Source organism: Gossypium hirsutum, chromosome A01 (assembly GCF_007990345.1).
Source record: "Gossypium hirsutum isolate 1008001.06 chromosome A01, Gossypium_hirsutum_v2.1, whole genome shotgun sequence".
NCBI classification, from domain to species: Eukaryota; Viridiplantae; Streptophyta; class Magnoliopsida; order Malvales; family Malvaceae; genus Gossypium; species Gossypium hirsutum.
Genome location: NC_053424.1, coordinates 17209102 through 17226328, shown reverse-complemented (window position 1 = coordinate 17226328; position 17227 = coordinate 17209102). Strand labels below are relative to the sequence as shown.

General features: G+C 33.1%; 1 protein-coding gene and 1 long non-coding RNA gene across 2 annotated transcripts; one reads left to right on the top strand and one right to left on the bottom strand.

Moving 5' to 3' along the window:
- Nucleotides 1-1212: 1212 nt before the first annotated feature.
- Nucleotides 1213-2988, top strand: LOC107917536 (uncharacterized). Its single transcript, XM_016846867.2, has 3 exons — nt 1213-1413; nt 2351-2628; nt 2710-2988. The coding sequence occupies exons 1-3, from the start codon at nt 1378-1380 to the stop codon at nt 2729-2731; spliced, it is 336 nt and encodes a 111-aa protein (XP_016702356.1). The 5' UTR covers nt 1213-1377; the 3' UTR covers nt 2732-2988.
- Nucleotides 2989-4576: 1588 nt separating this feature from the next.
- On the bottom strand, nt 4577-5813 carry LOC107916933 (uncharacterized). The gene is made up of 2 exons (XR_001689645.2): nt 5235-5813; nt 4577-4925 (listed from the first exon to the last, which is right to left on the bottom strand). It is a non-coding gene; the product is annotated as an uncharacterized lncRNA (long non-coding RNA).
- Between the last annotated feature and the right edge of the window lie 11414 nt (nt 5814-17227).

Here is a 17227-nt window from a genome sequence, read left to right as displayed (position 1 = left end):
ATTTTTAAAAAAAAGGGTCATTTTAGCCATTCATTAATTTTTTTTTATTTTTTTTCCATTTTTAACTCTTTAAACTTGCTTTATTATTATTATTATCAAAGCATCCCAAATGGATGGAAAAATTAACTTTTTTTTTAAACTTTATTGGCATTACATACATATATGGATTGTCATGTAGATGATACGCTAATATTTAATTAATTTTTTAAAATTTAAAAATTTAAAAAATGTATAAAATATTTAAATCATTAAAATTTTTAAAAAAATTAAATGATAACATATCATCCATGTAGAAACTTTAACAAAGGCTAACATTTTCATCCATTTTGAGGTAATTACATAAAAAATGCAAGTTCAAAAAATAAAAAAGATGAAATATTAATTGAAGGATTGAAATGATATTTATTTTAATAAAATTAGATGACTAAATAAAAATCATTATACATTATATTTTTTACATAAAATCAATAAAAACTCTATCGTAAGATTTAAACTCACGAGAAAACAAATTTTAAACATTTTATTACGTTATTTCAATAAAAAATCATTATAGATTTAATTCTATACTTAATAATATTGTTACCACTGAGAATATAATTACTGGAAATTGATTCTAGTAATTGTAATTTTGCAATTAGAAAATTGGAAGTGACGTATAAAAATAATAAGGATTGGGAGACGTACGATGGAAGTCGTCAACTCCTATTCTTAATAGAATTTCATTTTAAGTTTGTGAAATTGCAATGTGGGCAATGAGACTTTCTTATTTTCTTTTGGCATAATTGCAAAAAAAAACCCCTCAACATTTGAGGGTTTTTAGTTTTTTTCCATTGACTTTTTTATTCTTTGATTGACACCTTCAACATTATGATTTTTTTAAGAAATTAGTCCAGTTTTAACGGTCAACCTTAGCACTATTGACCGTTAAAACTTGACTGATTTTTTTAAAAATAGTAATGTTAAGGGTGTCAATCAAAAAATAAAAAGGTCAAAGGCACAAAACCAAAAGCTTCCAAACATTAAGAGTTTTTTTTGAATTATGCCTTTCTTTTTCCAATACTTGCTAATTACGTTTTCAACCTCAAACTTAATATTTTCAAATATAATTTTTTATTAAATATTTTATTTGGAGTTTAATTGTAAATAAAAAATTCATGTTATTTTTAAATAATAAAAATTATTTATATTCTTTTTTACAGGACAAAAACCATTGTCATCAATTAATAATGAAGAGATCATTTAATAGTCATTTACTTAGCAATTACTTTTTGATTTAGTAGTAAGTTTCTTAGCGAGCACTCCATGAAAACGTTATAAATAAGATGTGTTGCTAGCTTGGCTATTACAAAAGAGAGCCTTAACAATAAAGTCTTCAGCATGCTTTCACTTAATGTCAGATTGATGGGACGAAAGGTATATATGTTATCACTGTATTTGTGATATTTAGAGCCTGTGACCTTCATTTGTATATTGTATATGTTGAGTACAGGTTGCCTTTTTTCAAAGAAATTTTAGAAATGTTATTCCCTTGAGTTGACGAATCTCTTAATAGGTTAATATTGTTTTAAAGTTAAAGTTTTGTCTCTTAACTCTATCAAGAGGTTGAGCTGGAGTCGAAGTTCACAGAATGAGAATGTTTTGTTGGATTGAATTGTGTGTGGTGCACAATTACTTGCTAAGGCGACATGAACATTGTGCGCTTCATAGGGTTTGAACCTTTGGCTCTTATATGGCATCCAAGGGCACATATGCTAAAGGGCTAGCATTCAAATCCTATCAAGTGCGTGATGCTCATGTCCTTTCGGCCGGTGACATGCAATTTAATCTGACAAAATGTTTTTTACTTCATAAATTTCACACGACTCTTAACAAAGTTAAGAGACAAAACTCTAATCTAGAATAATACTGAATTGAACAACTTTGGATGGAGGATACTTTAACTATATATATTGTAAATGTTAATTCTTTTAGGGTCAGGCCAATTTGTTTTTAGATTGTTATGTCTTTTTTTTTCTAATTATTTACAACTATAAGTGAACGGGATAACCTGCAAGATGGTGGAATCTGTTGGCTAAAGAGTTTATCAATAATCATATCATAAGCTTTTTCATTTTGTGTGTACATGCATATAACTTTCATATATTATGACATATTTTTATCTATTTTTAAAAAATTAATATTTATTTATATTCTCCTTTTCATTTTATGGTCCATATTCCTAATATATTAATTATATTTAATTCTTGTGGTTTATGAATCAAAGTGTGGGAACCTCAAATATATATATTGAACAATTTATAGTTCCTTGTAAGTTTCGATGTTACTAATGCAGCAAAAGTATTATTGACAGAGGAAGATTGCAAAGAGAAGTAGGAAAAGAAGATTGGCGAGGTTGAAAGCAGAGATGGAAGGGATAAGGAAAGAGCAAAAAAGCATAAATGAAGGGCAAAGGCAAGTTCGAAAAAGAATGGAAGCCATAGGCGAAGAATGCCAACAACTCAGCATTGAAACTAACAAAGTAATCCGACAAACGGCTGTGACTCAAATCCGATTGGCTATCATGTTCATCCTCAAGGCACGACAAGATGGCGATATTGCTAAGGCTTCCCATTTAACTCACTTGCTTCGGTCTGTTTTGCATCCTAAAAGAAGATTAATATATATTATGAAGAATTACTATTAATGTTTTTCTTTTTAAATTATTTGCAGTGAAACAATGGGGAGGGCGTAATCAAAATAGTTGTTTATTCATACAACTGAAATTACGATGAAGTATACTTTGGGTTACAAGTATTTACAACTTAGTTTTTATTTTCACCAACTTATTGCTGTATTTACAACTTTAGTTTGTATATTCTTTTAGTTATTGTGATGTTTTTAAGCTATATTTGATGTAAAAAATACTTTACATAGAAGGTATGTTTTTAAGCTATATTTTAATTATTGTGATTTTGTTCTTCATCCATATATTGAATTGTACTTACTTGATGATGTGGTGAATTCGCTTCTTATATCTTTCTCGAGAAAGAATTGTATGAAATTGTAGTTTTACGTCATCTTCATCCTTTTTCAATAGATTAATGACAAGTAAGATTTTTCGTCCTGACTTTTATCATTTTTAGTTGGATTTAAATTTTTTTCAAGAAGAAAAATCTTATTTGTCATTCTCCTATTGGAATGAGATAGAAATGAGATAGAAATGATGTGGAATCGTAGTTTCATACAATTCCTTCTCTATTTTTTGATATTTACATATAGAGTAAAATTTTAAAAGTTAGAATATGTTATGAAATTTAATTCTCTACGTTTATTTTTTAATAATTTAATTTATCTACTTTTTAAATTTAAAAATTTAGATCTAGATATTATCATCATAAAAGACATCTTTTCATAGAATTGAAAATATATATTTTAAGAATTTAATTTATCTACTTTTCAATTCTATTTTTTAAAAATTTAAAAATTTAAAAATGATGAGAATATTTTCATAAAAGACATCTTTTCAAACTTGTCACAATCAAATATTTTTGTTGTTTGAATAATGATCTTAAGAAAAATCAATGCAAACATTTTGATCAAAATGGTTAAAAATAGTAACTATTTAGATTAACTAATGACATTATAAAAATAGATGATTAAATTATGACAAAAATAAAGTAAAAAATGAGAAGTTAGATGTCATTCTTTGAGACGCTTACAATATTAAAATGATATAATATTTTAATAGAAATTTTGATGATTTAATATTTAAAATAATTAATAACATTATAATCAAATTATGTTTGAAATTAAAATATAGAGATTAAATCTTAAATTTAAAGATAATTAATATTTTTTATAGATAGTTATATACACTATAAAGATAGTTTTTTTTGCTGGGATTGGCTTGGATAATAAGATAAGGGTAAGCATCTGGCACGGTGTGAGGCTTAGGCAGAGCACTTTGCACTGTTTTTGATTGGGTTACAAAGAAACCATGGGTAGGCCCGTTGACTCTAATCTTCTGCCCAAGCCTCCTTCCTTTTGCACGTAGCCGAAGGTGATTATATTACTTTAAAATTTTATAATTATAAAAGAGTTAAACTATAAATTTATCATTATAGGTTAAAATTAAAATTAAAATTAAAATTTAAAAAAAATTAAAATATAATTTTATGATTATATTAACTCAAAAATTTATAAATTTTTAAAGTATTATAGAGGATGACGTTTCCGCCATAGCCCTCATGCGAGAGCCTTGAAACCCTCAACACATTTTCGAATAAAGCTTATCCCATACAAAAGTTTGTAGTGTCTTGGATCCATAATAAAATGTCCAGTAAAATACTTCAAGGGAAAGGAGCAAGAGTTTAAATTTTGACTTTGATTAAGTTATACACTTTTGAAAGATTTGGTTCACATTGCAACTCACTCTCTTAATTCCTTTAAATTTTAAAATAATTAGTTTAATTCCTCCATATTTTACTTTATATAGTACTTACAACCATCCATAATTTCACCCCAACTCTTAAATAGAAAAAAAAATACACTTAAGTACCCTTGAATTCAAGTTGTACAATAATAACAATATCAATACTGTAGAAGGCCCATTTTGCCCTGGCCTTTAAATTTATTTACAAACAAATAAATAAACCAAATAAAAATAAAATATAGTCCACAGTCCATAAATACAAAGATCCAAAGCATTAATTGAAGCCCAAATAAAACCAAGGCCGAATCCTAGCCCAAATATTTAAACCAATTGAAACCCGACCCAGGTGGCCCAATTTTTGGTTTCAGGGACTGAAACCCTAGGACCAACATTGCAGCTTCCTCAGCGAGGGTCTCCAGCACCACAGAGCCCGGAGCCTCCTCCGCGCCAGCCCCACGTGCGCATCCTTCACGCCTCATCCCACGTGCGTCACCACCTCCAGCTGGCTCCGTACCTGTAACAAACGAAAACCACAATAGCAGCTAATAGCAACAGAATAACAGCAATCGAATAGAGGAGAAAAAGGGAAATTTTGTAAATTTTATATTTGATTTTTGGCTATAAAAAGGCCAATGGTATACTGTAAAAATAGATTACGAATGAAAAATAGAAAATCAAAGAGCAACTAGAGAGAAAATCGTTTTTTAGGTGATTTCAGATTTTGTCCTTCTTTTCTGATTATTCTCTTCCTTTTTTGTTGTGTGTCTCCATATACTGTTTCTTTTTGTGTATACAAATAAAAGAAGAAAAGGAGGAGGCTTACCTTTTAGTGGCTTCGAATCCTTGTTCACTTCGTTGAAATCGAAGCTCGGATAGGGGTTCAAATGAAGTCGATGACGAAAGGGCGTTTGGGAATGAAATGTTTGGTGATTCGGCTGAATTAGGGAGATGGAGGCTTAGGATTTTGTAGTTTTGATTTTTAGAACATTTAGATGCTTTATTGTAGGTTTTTTTTTGTTTTATGAAGAGCATGAAACGACACTGTTTAGGGCCTGCTTTAATGGCTCCAAAACGGTGCCGTGTAGGCCTATCCGACCCGATCGGATCCGGTTACCCAGGAGGATTCGCGTGTTCTGCTTCAAGGGAACATTTGCACAATTGATCCCTCCCTTTCGCATGGTCATTCAATTAGGCCTTATTTGTTTTTCTCTGTTTTTTAACTAATCTATGAAATTTGCGCATATATTCAATTTGGTCCGCGATCAAACGCTGTGTTTTGAGAGCTGAAATATTTCCAGTTTTGATCCCTAGGCATTTGCGCACATTGCGCTTTAGTCCCTTTTTTAATTTCAATGGTTTATTTTATTTATTAAGTATCTTCTTTAGTTTAATTTTATTTTAATTGAGTTTTTTAATTTATATAATTCATTATTTTTAAAATTCACTTAACATTCATTTTTTTTTGTTTGTATATATTTTGAATTTCTTTGATAATTTCATTTTGTTTTGTATAAAATTATTATTTTAAAGTTCCCTTTTATATCATATCATTCTAAATTTTTTGTATAATCATTAGTTTAAATTATCCTCATATTAATATATATATATACATATAGTCCATGTAAAAATTAGTTGTATTTTGTGAATATTATTAATCCCATATTATTTTATATATATAAATTCTTTTAAATCTAGCTATATACATATATGTTTTTAAAACCTATTATGTATGTAGCTTGTCCCCTAAGCATATTTTATTATGTGTTTCTATTGTTTAAAAATCTTACATATTTTATATATTATTTAAATTTTTTTATTATTGTATGTATATTGTCAACTTAAAATAGATGTATCATATTTTAAAATATTTTGCATATTATTTGATTCAAATTTTTTAACATTTATTTCAATAATTAGTTATATAGTATTTTTATCCATACAAATTATTTTAAATTCTAACATGTGTTATTTATTTGTAAATTTTGCATATGGTTTTTGAATTATTTGATATTGATTCCTAGTTTTTATATTGTTGTGTATACCATGTGGGGTTTTTTTTTTGGTTTTTCATATTGTTTCATATGTTATTATTTCATATTGACAATTAGTCCTTGATGTTACTTTCTTAATTTCATCTATATATGTTTGAAAGTTTGCTATGGCTTATTTTTGATATGGTCCTTTAATTAGTTGTATTTCCTAGCTTTCATTATTTTGACTATTAATGTTGGATGTGAGCTTGTTGTTATTTTATGTCTGTAAATTTGCTCTTTTATCTTCATGTCCATAATATTTTCATTCATTAGAAGGATATATTATTCGCGTGTATTGTCCCATGTTTATAATTTCGCCTTTTGTTCACAAGTGTTGCCTTGTAATTTTCAACTTTTTTGTTTTAAAGTTAATTATTCCATTTTATTTCAAGGCAACCTAATGTGTTTTGAGCTAGTTTTACAATTATTCATTTGAAAATTCCTTAAAACGAAGGCAATGTTTGATGGTTGGAAATTCAGGGAATCGTGCCCTATCGTGCTGGGTTTTAATTTCCCCTGTGTTCAAAATAATCAAATATTCCTTTAGAATTTCACTCGTGTTTTCTAAATTCTAAAACAAGGCAATGTTCAATTTTTAGAAATTCGAGGAATCGTGCCCTACCGTGCTGGGTTTCGGTTTTTCGTTGGACTAAATAATTGGGCATCATTTTGTAATTTTCAACATATGAGCTTTTGGAAGTCAAAAATTAATCGTGGTTTCGAAAATATAAAGGATCGTGTCCTACCGTGCTGGATGTGATGCTGTATTCCTTTAAAACAAGAGAATTTTGACAACCATTCGAATGTTTTAAAAGAAATCATATTTCAAAGTTTTTTTTTTTAAATCTTAGACATAAGGACAGTACTTAATCAATTTGGTACCAATTTTGGGCGTAGCGAGGGTGCTAATCCTTCCTCGCACTTAATCGGCCCCCGAACCTGTTTTCTCAAATTTCGTAGGCCAAAGTTGATTTAAATAAAGTAAAATGTTTTATCAGGTGATCCAATCACACCTAAACACAAGGATTGGTGGCAACTCCACTCGTTTTAAGGTCGATCCCCGTTTTTTCTAAAATAAAAAATGGTTTCGGCAAATACCAACTGAGCTAAGATTTAATTGGCAATTCCTTCATAATTTTAAAATATTCAATTTAAATTTTTTAAAATAAATTGATTAAATGGTGAAATTGAAAATTAATATATAAACTAATTAAAATGGTAAAATTACATTTTTACTATCTTAAACATACCAATCTAATTTTGCCCCCCTAAATTTTTTTTCTGATTTTGCCTGTTATAAAACTTAAAAGAAATATAGAATTAACAAGAGAGAAAAACAGAAGATGAAAGGATGATTCAACTTTCACATTGGACTCCAATAAGCTTGTACATACTGAAGGATCCCCACTTAAAAAGAAAAAAAAAAGAGAAGAAAAATATTTATGGTAGAAGTCTTCGAATAAGTGATCTATAAATAAATAGTAGTATTAGAAATTGTGATCGTTTTTAGAGAAAACCATCAGACATGAAAACATAGAGGATTATTAGTAGGAGTATATAGTTAAGTTAAAAATTTAGCATCGAGTTCAGAGATTAAATTGAATAGGTTAGAAAAGTATAGAGACTAAAGTGCAATTATCCTATTTTATTTTGATGGGAAGGACTTAATGATAATTTTTCCATTACTTAAAAAAAATCAATGGTTTCATGATGCTGTTAAATGATGATTTTTTATTAAATAATAATATTTTATTAATTAATAATATATATATAAGAGAAAAAAAGAGAGAATTCTTTTTCACATCAAACAAAGGGGGAAAGAAAAAAACCAATTTCTTCCATCAAATTCAAGTGTAAGGTATGATTTTTCTTCAAAAAAATTTTAGATTTTGAATCTTTGAAGCTTGCTTTACATATATATACCAATAGTTTTTGATTTTATCAAGTATTTTGAAAGTTGCCATTAAAGGACATTAATGGAAGCTTAGAAAACTTAAGTGAAATAAATATATTTTTGGATAGGAAATTATTAAAAGATAATTCCTAGCTTGTTAGAAGTGTGAAAAAGAAACAAAAATGGATGAAAAGTTTATTTGGTATATTTAGCCATGTTAAAGGGGAAGTAGAGAACATTGGCCACTTTGTGTAATATTGGTGCTAAATGATAGCTTGTGAAGCAGTGAGTACTATGGTGATGACGGAATTAAAAGCGGATAATCGAGTCGAAAGATATGTGAATTTCGGACTAGAAAACTTAAGTTGTCAATATGAATAATTATGCATAATTAAGTTTGTTTTGGTTAGTTTTAGTTTTAGAATGGATAAATGATGTTGTTTCTTATTGAATTGCTCTTATTGTAGCTAAAAACAAAGCGAACATCTTGAAGGAGAAAGGCGAAGAAAAGGAGTAAAGCGATTAAAACTTCGGTTTGTGCTGATATCTTTGTCGTAACCATTTTTTGAAAAACTGGAATCGACTTAAATTTTGAAAATGAAAATGAATAGAGGAGTCGCCACCAATCTTTTTTGATAAGGTGTGATCGGGTCACCTCGTAAAAGTGGTTGTTTTTAATAAAGGGTTTGATTTATTTAAACAACGACTTTGGTCTACGCAAATCAAGAAAACAGGTTCGGGAGTCGGTTACGCACGAGGAAGGATTAGCACCCTCGATACGCCCAAAATTGGTACCTAGTTAATTAATTAGTGTCTCAGTGTCGAAGATTTGAAAACTTGAAAGAATTTGAAATACGATCCCTTTTTAAAAAAACATTCGAATGCTAAAGACCTTCTCACTTCGAAGTAACAAAATGTCATATCCAGTGAGTTAGGACACGACATCTCGAACTTTTGAGAATGAGCTTGCCTTTTACTTAAAAATCTGTGTATTTTAACTTCTTTTAAAAGGATATTCGGTTAGTTAGAGTGAACGAGGAAAATCGAAACCCAGTAAGTTAGGGAATGCTTCCTCGAATTTCCGAACATCGAATATTGCCTTTATTCGCAAAAAATCTTATTTCGAGGAAACAAAATGTCATACCCGGTAAGTTAGGGCACCACACCTCGTATTTCTAAAAATAAGCATTTTTTAAAACTCGTATTATGATTTAAAAGAATATTTTGTATTTGGTAATTCAAGACAATCGTGCCCTAACTTACTGGGTTTCAATTTTTCTCATTTAACCGAAATAACGGAATATTCTTTTAAATCATACTATGAGTTTTAAAAAATGTTTATTTTCGAAAATACGAGGTGTGGTGCCCTAACTTATTGGGTATGACATTTTGTTACCTCGAAATAAGCTTTTTCGCGAATAAAGGCAATATTCGGTGTTCGGAAATTCGAGGAAGCGTGCCCTAACTTACTAGGTTTCGATTTTCCTCGTTCACTCTAACTAATCGAATATCCTTTTAAAAGAAGTTAAAATACACAGATTTTTAAGTAAAAGGCAAGCTCATTCTCAAAAGTTTGAGATGTCGTGTCCTAACTCACTGGATATGACATTTTGTTACTTCGAGGTAAGAAGGTCTTTAGCATTCGAATGTTTTTTAAAGAGGGACCGTATTTCAAATTCTTTCAAGTTTTCAAATCTTCGACACTGAGACACTAATTAATTAACTAGGTACCAATTTTGGGTGTATCGAGGGTGCTAATCCTTCCTTGTGCGTAACCGACTCCCAAACCTGTTTTCTTGATTTGCGTGGACCAAAATCGTTGTTTAAATAAATCAAACCATTTATTAAAAACAACCACTTTTACGAGGTGACCCAATCACACCTCATCAAAAAAGATTGGTGGCGACTCCTCTATTCATTTTCATTTTCAAAATTTATGTCGATTCCAGTTTTTCAAAAAATGGTTACGACAGCTTGGTAACTCCACTAGGGACACCAAATAAGAGAGTCAAGCCACAAGTTGATTTACTTTTGTCTTTTTGTCGAAAATTAAAAATTTGGTTTTGTTATACGATCCCTTCATTGCATTTCACCCGTTTTTCATACGGTTTTCATCATTTTATTCCTATTTTCTTTAATTGCTTCAAGTTTTTATGCATATATCCTCTCACATTGCATTGCATAACCGTTGTGGTCACACCCTTTAGGTGGGAGTGACAAACTATTCCTTCGTGAAGTTTTCACCTCCGTGCAGGATAGCGGATCACTTTCGGGATACATCCGTACCTATGTCTTCGTGAGATTTTCATCTCCGTCTAGCCATAGGGAAATGTATTCCCCTGAACTGAACTTGGTCTGTATGAGCCTATAATGGGCGAAGATTGAGGAATCTGTTGGTTTAAGTACCCTTACTCTAGAACCGAGCCACATATAGAGAGACATAGGAGCTTACCCTAGGTAGAGCTACTCCAAACCCCTAATGGTCACCCGAATAGGTGCTTTATTTGTTATTTATTTCTCCTGTACTAACGTGTTTTGTTTTTATAACTGCATTGCATTACATCATTATAGAAAGGAGGTGTTGATTCATATTCGATTGCTAAATAGAACAGTTTGTCATAAGAAAACGAATTTCTTGATAAAGTGGATTATAACACGGTTATCTAAACATGGTCCAAGTAAACAACAAGAGAAGGATGATAGTTCATACATGACTTTGCTCCATCACCTGAGGATTCAAGCCAATAAAGATTATTCAAGAGCCGTCATGTCTTAAAGAAGCTAACGAGCGTCGTTGGGATAATGAGGAATGGGCCGCAGTCCAGATCGAACAGAAAGGAGATAATAGAGACATCTTTTGGAAAATCTGTAAGATTCAACCATAAGATCCGAATATGAAGAGGAAGATAGGTGTCTTCACTTGGAATATGAGAGAAAGGCCGTATATGTAGTCCTTTTTATGTAAAGAAATTTGTTTTCTAGAAAAGTTGTTCTAATGAAATTGAATTCAGAATCAATGCCTTCCTTTCTTTTGCATTCATTTCATGCATTTGCATTGCATTGCATTATTTGCATTAGACTTTCCCTAAAAGAACCTTAATTAGGTAAAATTATTTCAGTTAACCTGGGAACCGACAAAAGTCAAATGACTAGGCATCTTTACGGTACACGGAAAAAGGATAAAACATATGGATCAAAGATTGGAAAGACTTGAATAACTTCAAAGAGAGACGCAAGACCTGCTACAAATGCAAATGCAAGAGCAACTGGTGAAGATCCAGCAAGATATAAGGGACCAAATGCTAGAGTCTCAAAGGAATATGATGAATCAGTTGTCCCAATTACTGACTAAGGGGCTAGGAAAAGGAAAAAACTCCATGATCAATGCTGGGGAGGACAATGAGGAGCCTTTATACCCTCTGGGTTTCACCCTGATAAATGATCAGACATGTCCGAAGATATACCTATTGCTATCAGATCACAACAACATCAGGTTGGTACCTCGACACCCATGAACTACCCGACGGGCTCAGGTTCCAATCCAAGGAACAGTCCAACCAATCACGAAGTTCCTGATCTAGACGAAATGGAAGGAATAGAAAAAGTAAAGGTTGAACTAGCAAGACAACCCGAAGATCAATATAAGTGGTTGGAAGAAAAACTTTGAGTGATGGAGAATGCTGATTACCATCGCGGGGTTGATGCCAAGGATCTGAGTTTGGTCCCTGATTTAGTACTCCCGTCGAAATTCAAGACTCTAGAATTTGAAAAATATAATGGGACTATTTATCCTGAAGCTCACATCACGATGTTCTGCCGAAAAATGACAGGTTACGTTGATAACAATCAACTGTTAATTCATTGCTTCTAAGATAGTCTGATTGGGTCAGCTGCCAAATGGTACAACCAATTAAGCCGTGCCAAAATTCATTCATGGAAGAACTTGGCACAGGCTTTCATGAAGCAATATGGCTATGTGACAGACATGGCGTCCGACAGAATTACATTACAGAATATGGAAAAGAAGCAAAGTGAGAGCTTTAGGCAATATGCCCAAAGATGGAGAGAGGTAGCGACGCAAGTCCAGCCACCTCTTCTAGAGAAAGAAACTACGTTGCTTTTCATCAACACTCTGAAAGCTCCGTTCATTACCCATATGTTGGGAAGCGCTACCCTGGGCTTCTCAGACATAGTAATGCCTAGCGAGATGATTGAAAATGCAATCAAAAGCGGAAAAATAGACGCAAGAGAAAGCGCCAAGAGGTCAACCCTAAATAGAAATGAAAATGAAGTGAATCATATGAGCAAAGGGTACCCTAAATTGGTCAACATAGGCCAGCCGAGGTAGGAATCCAACTCGAGGCCAAATACAGAAAGGCTCTAGTTTACACCCATCCCGATGTCATATAAGGAATTGTATCAGAATCTTTTCGATGTGCATATGGTGTCTCCGTTCTACTCGGAACCAGTGCAACCTCCGTTCCCAAAATGGTATAATGAGAATGCTCAATGCGAGTACCACGCGGGAATAACGGGACAGTCAATCAAAAACTGCACTACATTTAAAAAGTTGGTCGAAAGGTTCATTGAAATGGGAATTGTGAAGTTTGACGATTCCTCAAAGCTTAATCGCTCTGACAATGCAGTAAATGCGACATTTGGAAGTGAGGGCAAAAGAATTGCAATGCCTTGAACAAAGCCTGGAAAGAATATTGGGGAATTTGAATGACTTATCCGAAGAGGGAACTGAGGAATAAAAGTCTCCAAACTTTTGCATACTTGGAAGTGTTTTGAGCAATGGGACTGTGGAAGAGATCCCTTTATTTTTAGAGCTAATCTAGAGTAATATTCAAAACACGCTTGTTGCTTTAAGCCTAGAAGCGATAAAAATCCTTTTGTGAAATAGGCTTGTGTCATAAGTCTTTATTTCAATACAATGCATCTTTTTTAGTAAATATTCTTTTATTTCATTTCATGCTATATAAATAATTGTTCATAGATTCTTTTGTTCTTTGGATTTCTTTCAAGTATTCATTTATTATTCATTCATGATCATACCATACAAATAAACATCCTTAGAATCATTTATTCTTTAGCATCCACCTTCAATAGGTCCCCAGATATCAATGACGTGAGCAACGTTGCTACTGACCCAGAATCTCCTTTCGAGCGAGATATGAGTCTTGAGGGATCTCAGAACTTGAAAGATGACAAAGATAGTAACATATCTCCTGATGTGTTAAGGATGGTAGAGTAAGCTGAAAACATATCCTACCTTACAAAATTCGGTGGACAGTAAGCCTAGGATAAGAGAAAGAGGCAAAACATTGGAGTCTGCATCACTACAAAGACAAAGTGAGACATCATTGAATCGTTCCAAGAATTCAAAGATGTTTTCACATGATCGCATTAAGATATGCCTGGGCTACTAAGGCCTATGGATGCTAAAAAGGGTTCATACGAGCGTCAGAAGGACACATGTTTATGGTCCTACATTAGCCAAACTAATCATAAGGTTCGGGTACTGCTGATCCACTATGGAAGGGGGTTGTATCAGTCAAGCCATGAATGCCAAACGGAGGAAGACAAGACTTTTATGCCACCTCAATTTCTTCACAAAATTTTCTATATGTAGGGCATAGATATTATGGGGCTAATCTCATCAAAAGCTTTTAACCGGTACTGATTCATCTTTGGGGTCGTCGATTACTTTGTGAAAAAGGTGAAAGTCATTTCATATGCCAATATTACTAAGTCGACAGTCATAAAAAAAAGGGTGCCAACAAAGAATATCAGAAAAGACCATGTCTAACATAACTGTACAAAGTCAAAAGTTCGCAGTCTGTACAAAGATTAGGCGCTATATTGTAGTGCAGCAAAGGGAGCCTTGAAAAAATCGTGGAAGATAACCGAGACTTGTAGAGATTGGCATAAGGAAGTGACCTTTTTACCCTTTATCCTTATCGAACGTTGGCCAGGACCTTAGCTGGGGCAACACATTGCTCATTGGTTTATGGGATAGAATCGATTTTGAAGATGAAATTCCTTTTCTCTGAGTGTCGTTAGAGCTGAAGTTGGATAAGGTAAAATAGATCCAATCCTGATATGATCAGTTGAATTTGAAGAAAAGAGGTTGAAAGCCATCAATCATGGTCCAATGAACGATGCGAGTTTACGATGAAGAGGTTCATTTTATAGAATTTCACTAGGGGTACTTGATATTAAAGAAGACCCTTCATATACAAAATGACTTCAGAAAAAAGTGGATGCCAAACTGGGAAGGACTTTATGTAGTAAAAAAGGCCCATTCTGGAGGAGCGTTGATGGCAAAGATTTTCCCAATCTAGTGAATTCAAATCCAGTCAAGGAATATTCTACCTAAAAGGAAAGAGGCCAAGGTGAAAACCCACAAAGGGTGCTTTAAAAAAAAGGAGAGGCCATGGCGAAAACCCACAAAGGGCGCCTTGAGACTAAAGGGGATTTGAGTTGAAAACCCGAAAGGGGCGGCTCAAATTTGGATCAAAGTGGGGCATACATTAGTCTTGCTATGCCTGAATTAACAATGAAGAAGTATGCTACGTCTTGGGGCATCGACAAAGAACTCCGGATCCCCTAAACACATATTAAGCTCAGAAAAGTTCTCAAGAAGTTAGTACAGAGAAGCTCAAGTTGCGATATCTGGGGCATCTAGCTTCCATTTTGCCCATTTTGAATTTGTTATCTTTGATTCTTTTCAAGATATGTCCGAATAAATTTTCTTCTTATTGCATTGCTATCTTTGATTAACTTATTCATTTTGAGTTAATTTCCTTCTTATTGCATTTCCAATCTTTGATTAATTTATTCATTTCGAGCTATGCTCCCAATCAATTTCCTTATTGTCCATCGTTTTGATATTTTTCAAGCATTTTTTATTGAAATAACGATTAATGGACCAATAATACTTTCACAAAAGAAGTTCTGCATATTACTTTGGGAGCTTCTAAATAGTACAGGAGCCTGAAACAGGACCATTATTCAGAACTCACCAAGCCTAAGGGTTGGAAATATTGGAGCCCAAATTGAAATTATCTCATTGGGTTTTCTATCAAAGAAATTGGTTGAGCAGAAAAATTACATTGGTGTTATAATCCTGGCAAAGAATGAGCAATGGGATTATTCTCGGGAAAAGAAAAATGATGCTTTGCATTTATGCAAATATCAGGCATAACATCTGGTCATTACACCTAGGGAATAGTGTAACAGATCAAACTGATTGAAGATGATACAAATCCTATACCTTTGAGTTGTAGTAGGATGGATGGATGAAACCAAATGTTATTCCTCTGAAATTGCAGTGGGAGGCACAAACTTTATGTCCCAGAAGGTACTGTGGAAGGGACTCTGAAATTGCAGCGGGGCAAGCTTACTGAACAAAATGTGATTATTTTTCTGACTTTTCTGTCAAGAATACCAGTTGAACAAGATAGCAGCGTAATACGTCAGTGATAATGTCCTGATGAACAACGAGCGATGATACCTTAAGCCTTTTTAAAAAAAAAAGCTCATGACATTTCTACACATCTAGTTAGGAGCATTTGATTCATTTCGATCATAGCATCCTAATTATTTGACATAAGCATCACATTCAGTTAGGAGCATTTGATCCATTTCAATCATAGCATCCTAATTATTTGGCATAAACATAGATACATGAAACTGATTTTACAGATCATGTTCCTCAGAGGACAGTGTAGTGGAATCGGTGAATTCAAAGCCTTATCTCCCTAAGCAGTAGGGTAACAGGCTAAATTTATAGATCTTAACCCCCTAAGCAGTAGGGAAACAGATCGAAGGCGATGAGCCTTAAACCCCTAAGCAGTAGGGTAACAGGCTGAATTTACAGATCTTCACCCCCTAAGCAATAGGGAAATAGATCGAAGGTCATAGACCTTAAACCCCTAAACAGTAGGGTAACAGGCTAAATTACAGATCTTGTCTCCCTAAGCAGTAATGGAGCAGATCGAAAATGAAGGGCCTTAACCCTCTAAGTAGTAGGGTAACAGGCTAAATTTATAGATCTTGTCTCCCTAAACAGTAGTAGAGCCAATCAAAGACGAAGGGCCTTAAACCCCTAAGCAGTAGGGTAACAGGCTAAATTTATAGATCTTATCTCCTTAAGCAGTGGTGGAACAGATCGAAGGTTATGGGCCTTTAACCCTCTATGCAATAGGGTAACAAGCTGAATTTACAGATCTTAACCCCCTAATCAGTAGGGAAATAGATCGAAGATGATGAGCCTTAAACCCTTAAGCAGTAGGGTAACAGGTTGAATTTACAATTCTTAACCCCCTAAGTAGTAGGGAAATAGATCAAAAGCGATGAGCCTAAACCCCTAAGTAGTAGGGTAACAGGCTGATGATTTACAGACCTTAACCCCTTAAGCAGTAGGGTAACAGGCTGAATTTACAAATCTTCCCCCTGAAATGGCACTGGAAAGGCTCGAAGTCACTAGTCTTGTCTCCTTGAAGTTTTAGCGAAGCAGATTGAAGTCACTGGCCCTATCTCCCTGAAGTTACAGTGAAGAGGATCGAAGCAACAAGAAGTAGTGGAGCAAACTGAAGATAGCAGATCTTATTTCCCTAAAGTTGCAGTGAAACAGATTGAAGTTATGAATAAGCAAATCTTATCTCTCTGAAGTTGCAGTAGAGCAGATCAAAACAAACCTTATCTCACTAAGTTGCAGTGGAGCAGTGGAGCGGATTGAAGCAACAAGACACAGTGGACTAGAACAAAGCTACAAGAAGAGCGCCAAAGAAGTGAAGACTCGAGACCGGGCAAAATTTGTCTTTCAAAAATCTTTGTTTTGTTCTCGTTACACCATAACGAGCAAAGAGGGGCAGCTGTTGA

Bases quoted from the DNA above. Each gene is read 5' to 3' on its own strand.
- LOC107917536 (XM_016846867.2), top strand. From the start codon at position 1,378: ATGCTTTCACTTAATGTCAGATTGATGGGACGAAAG. The intron at 1,414-2,350 runs GTATATATGTTA...TATTATTGACAG, and splicing joins TCAGATTGATGGGACGAAAG to AGGAAGATTGCAAAGAGAAG. The intron at 2,629-2,709 runs GTCTGTTTTGCA...AATTATTTGCAG, and splicing joins CATTTAACTCACTTGCTTCG to TGAAACAATGGGGAGGGCGT.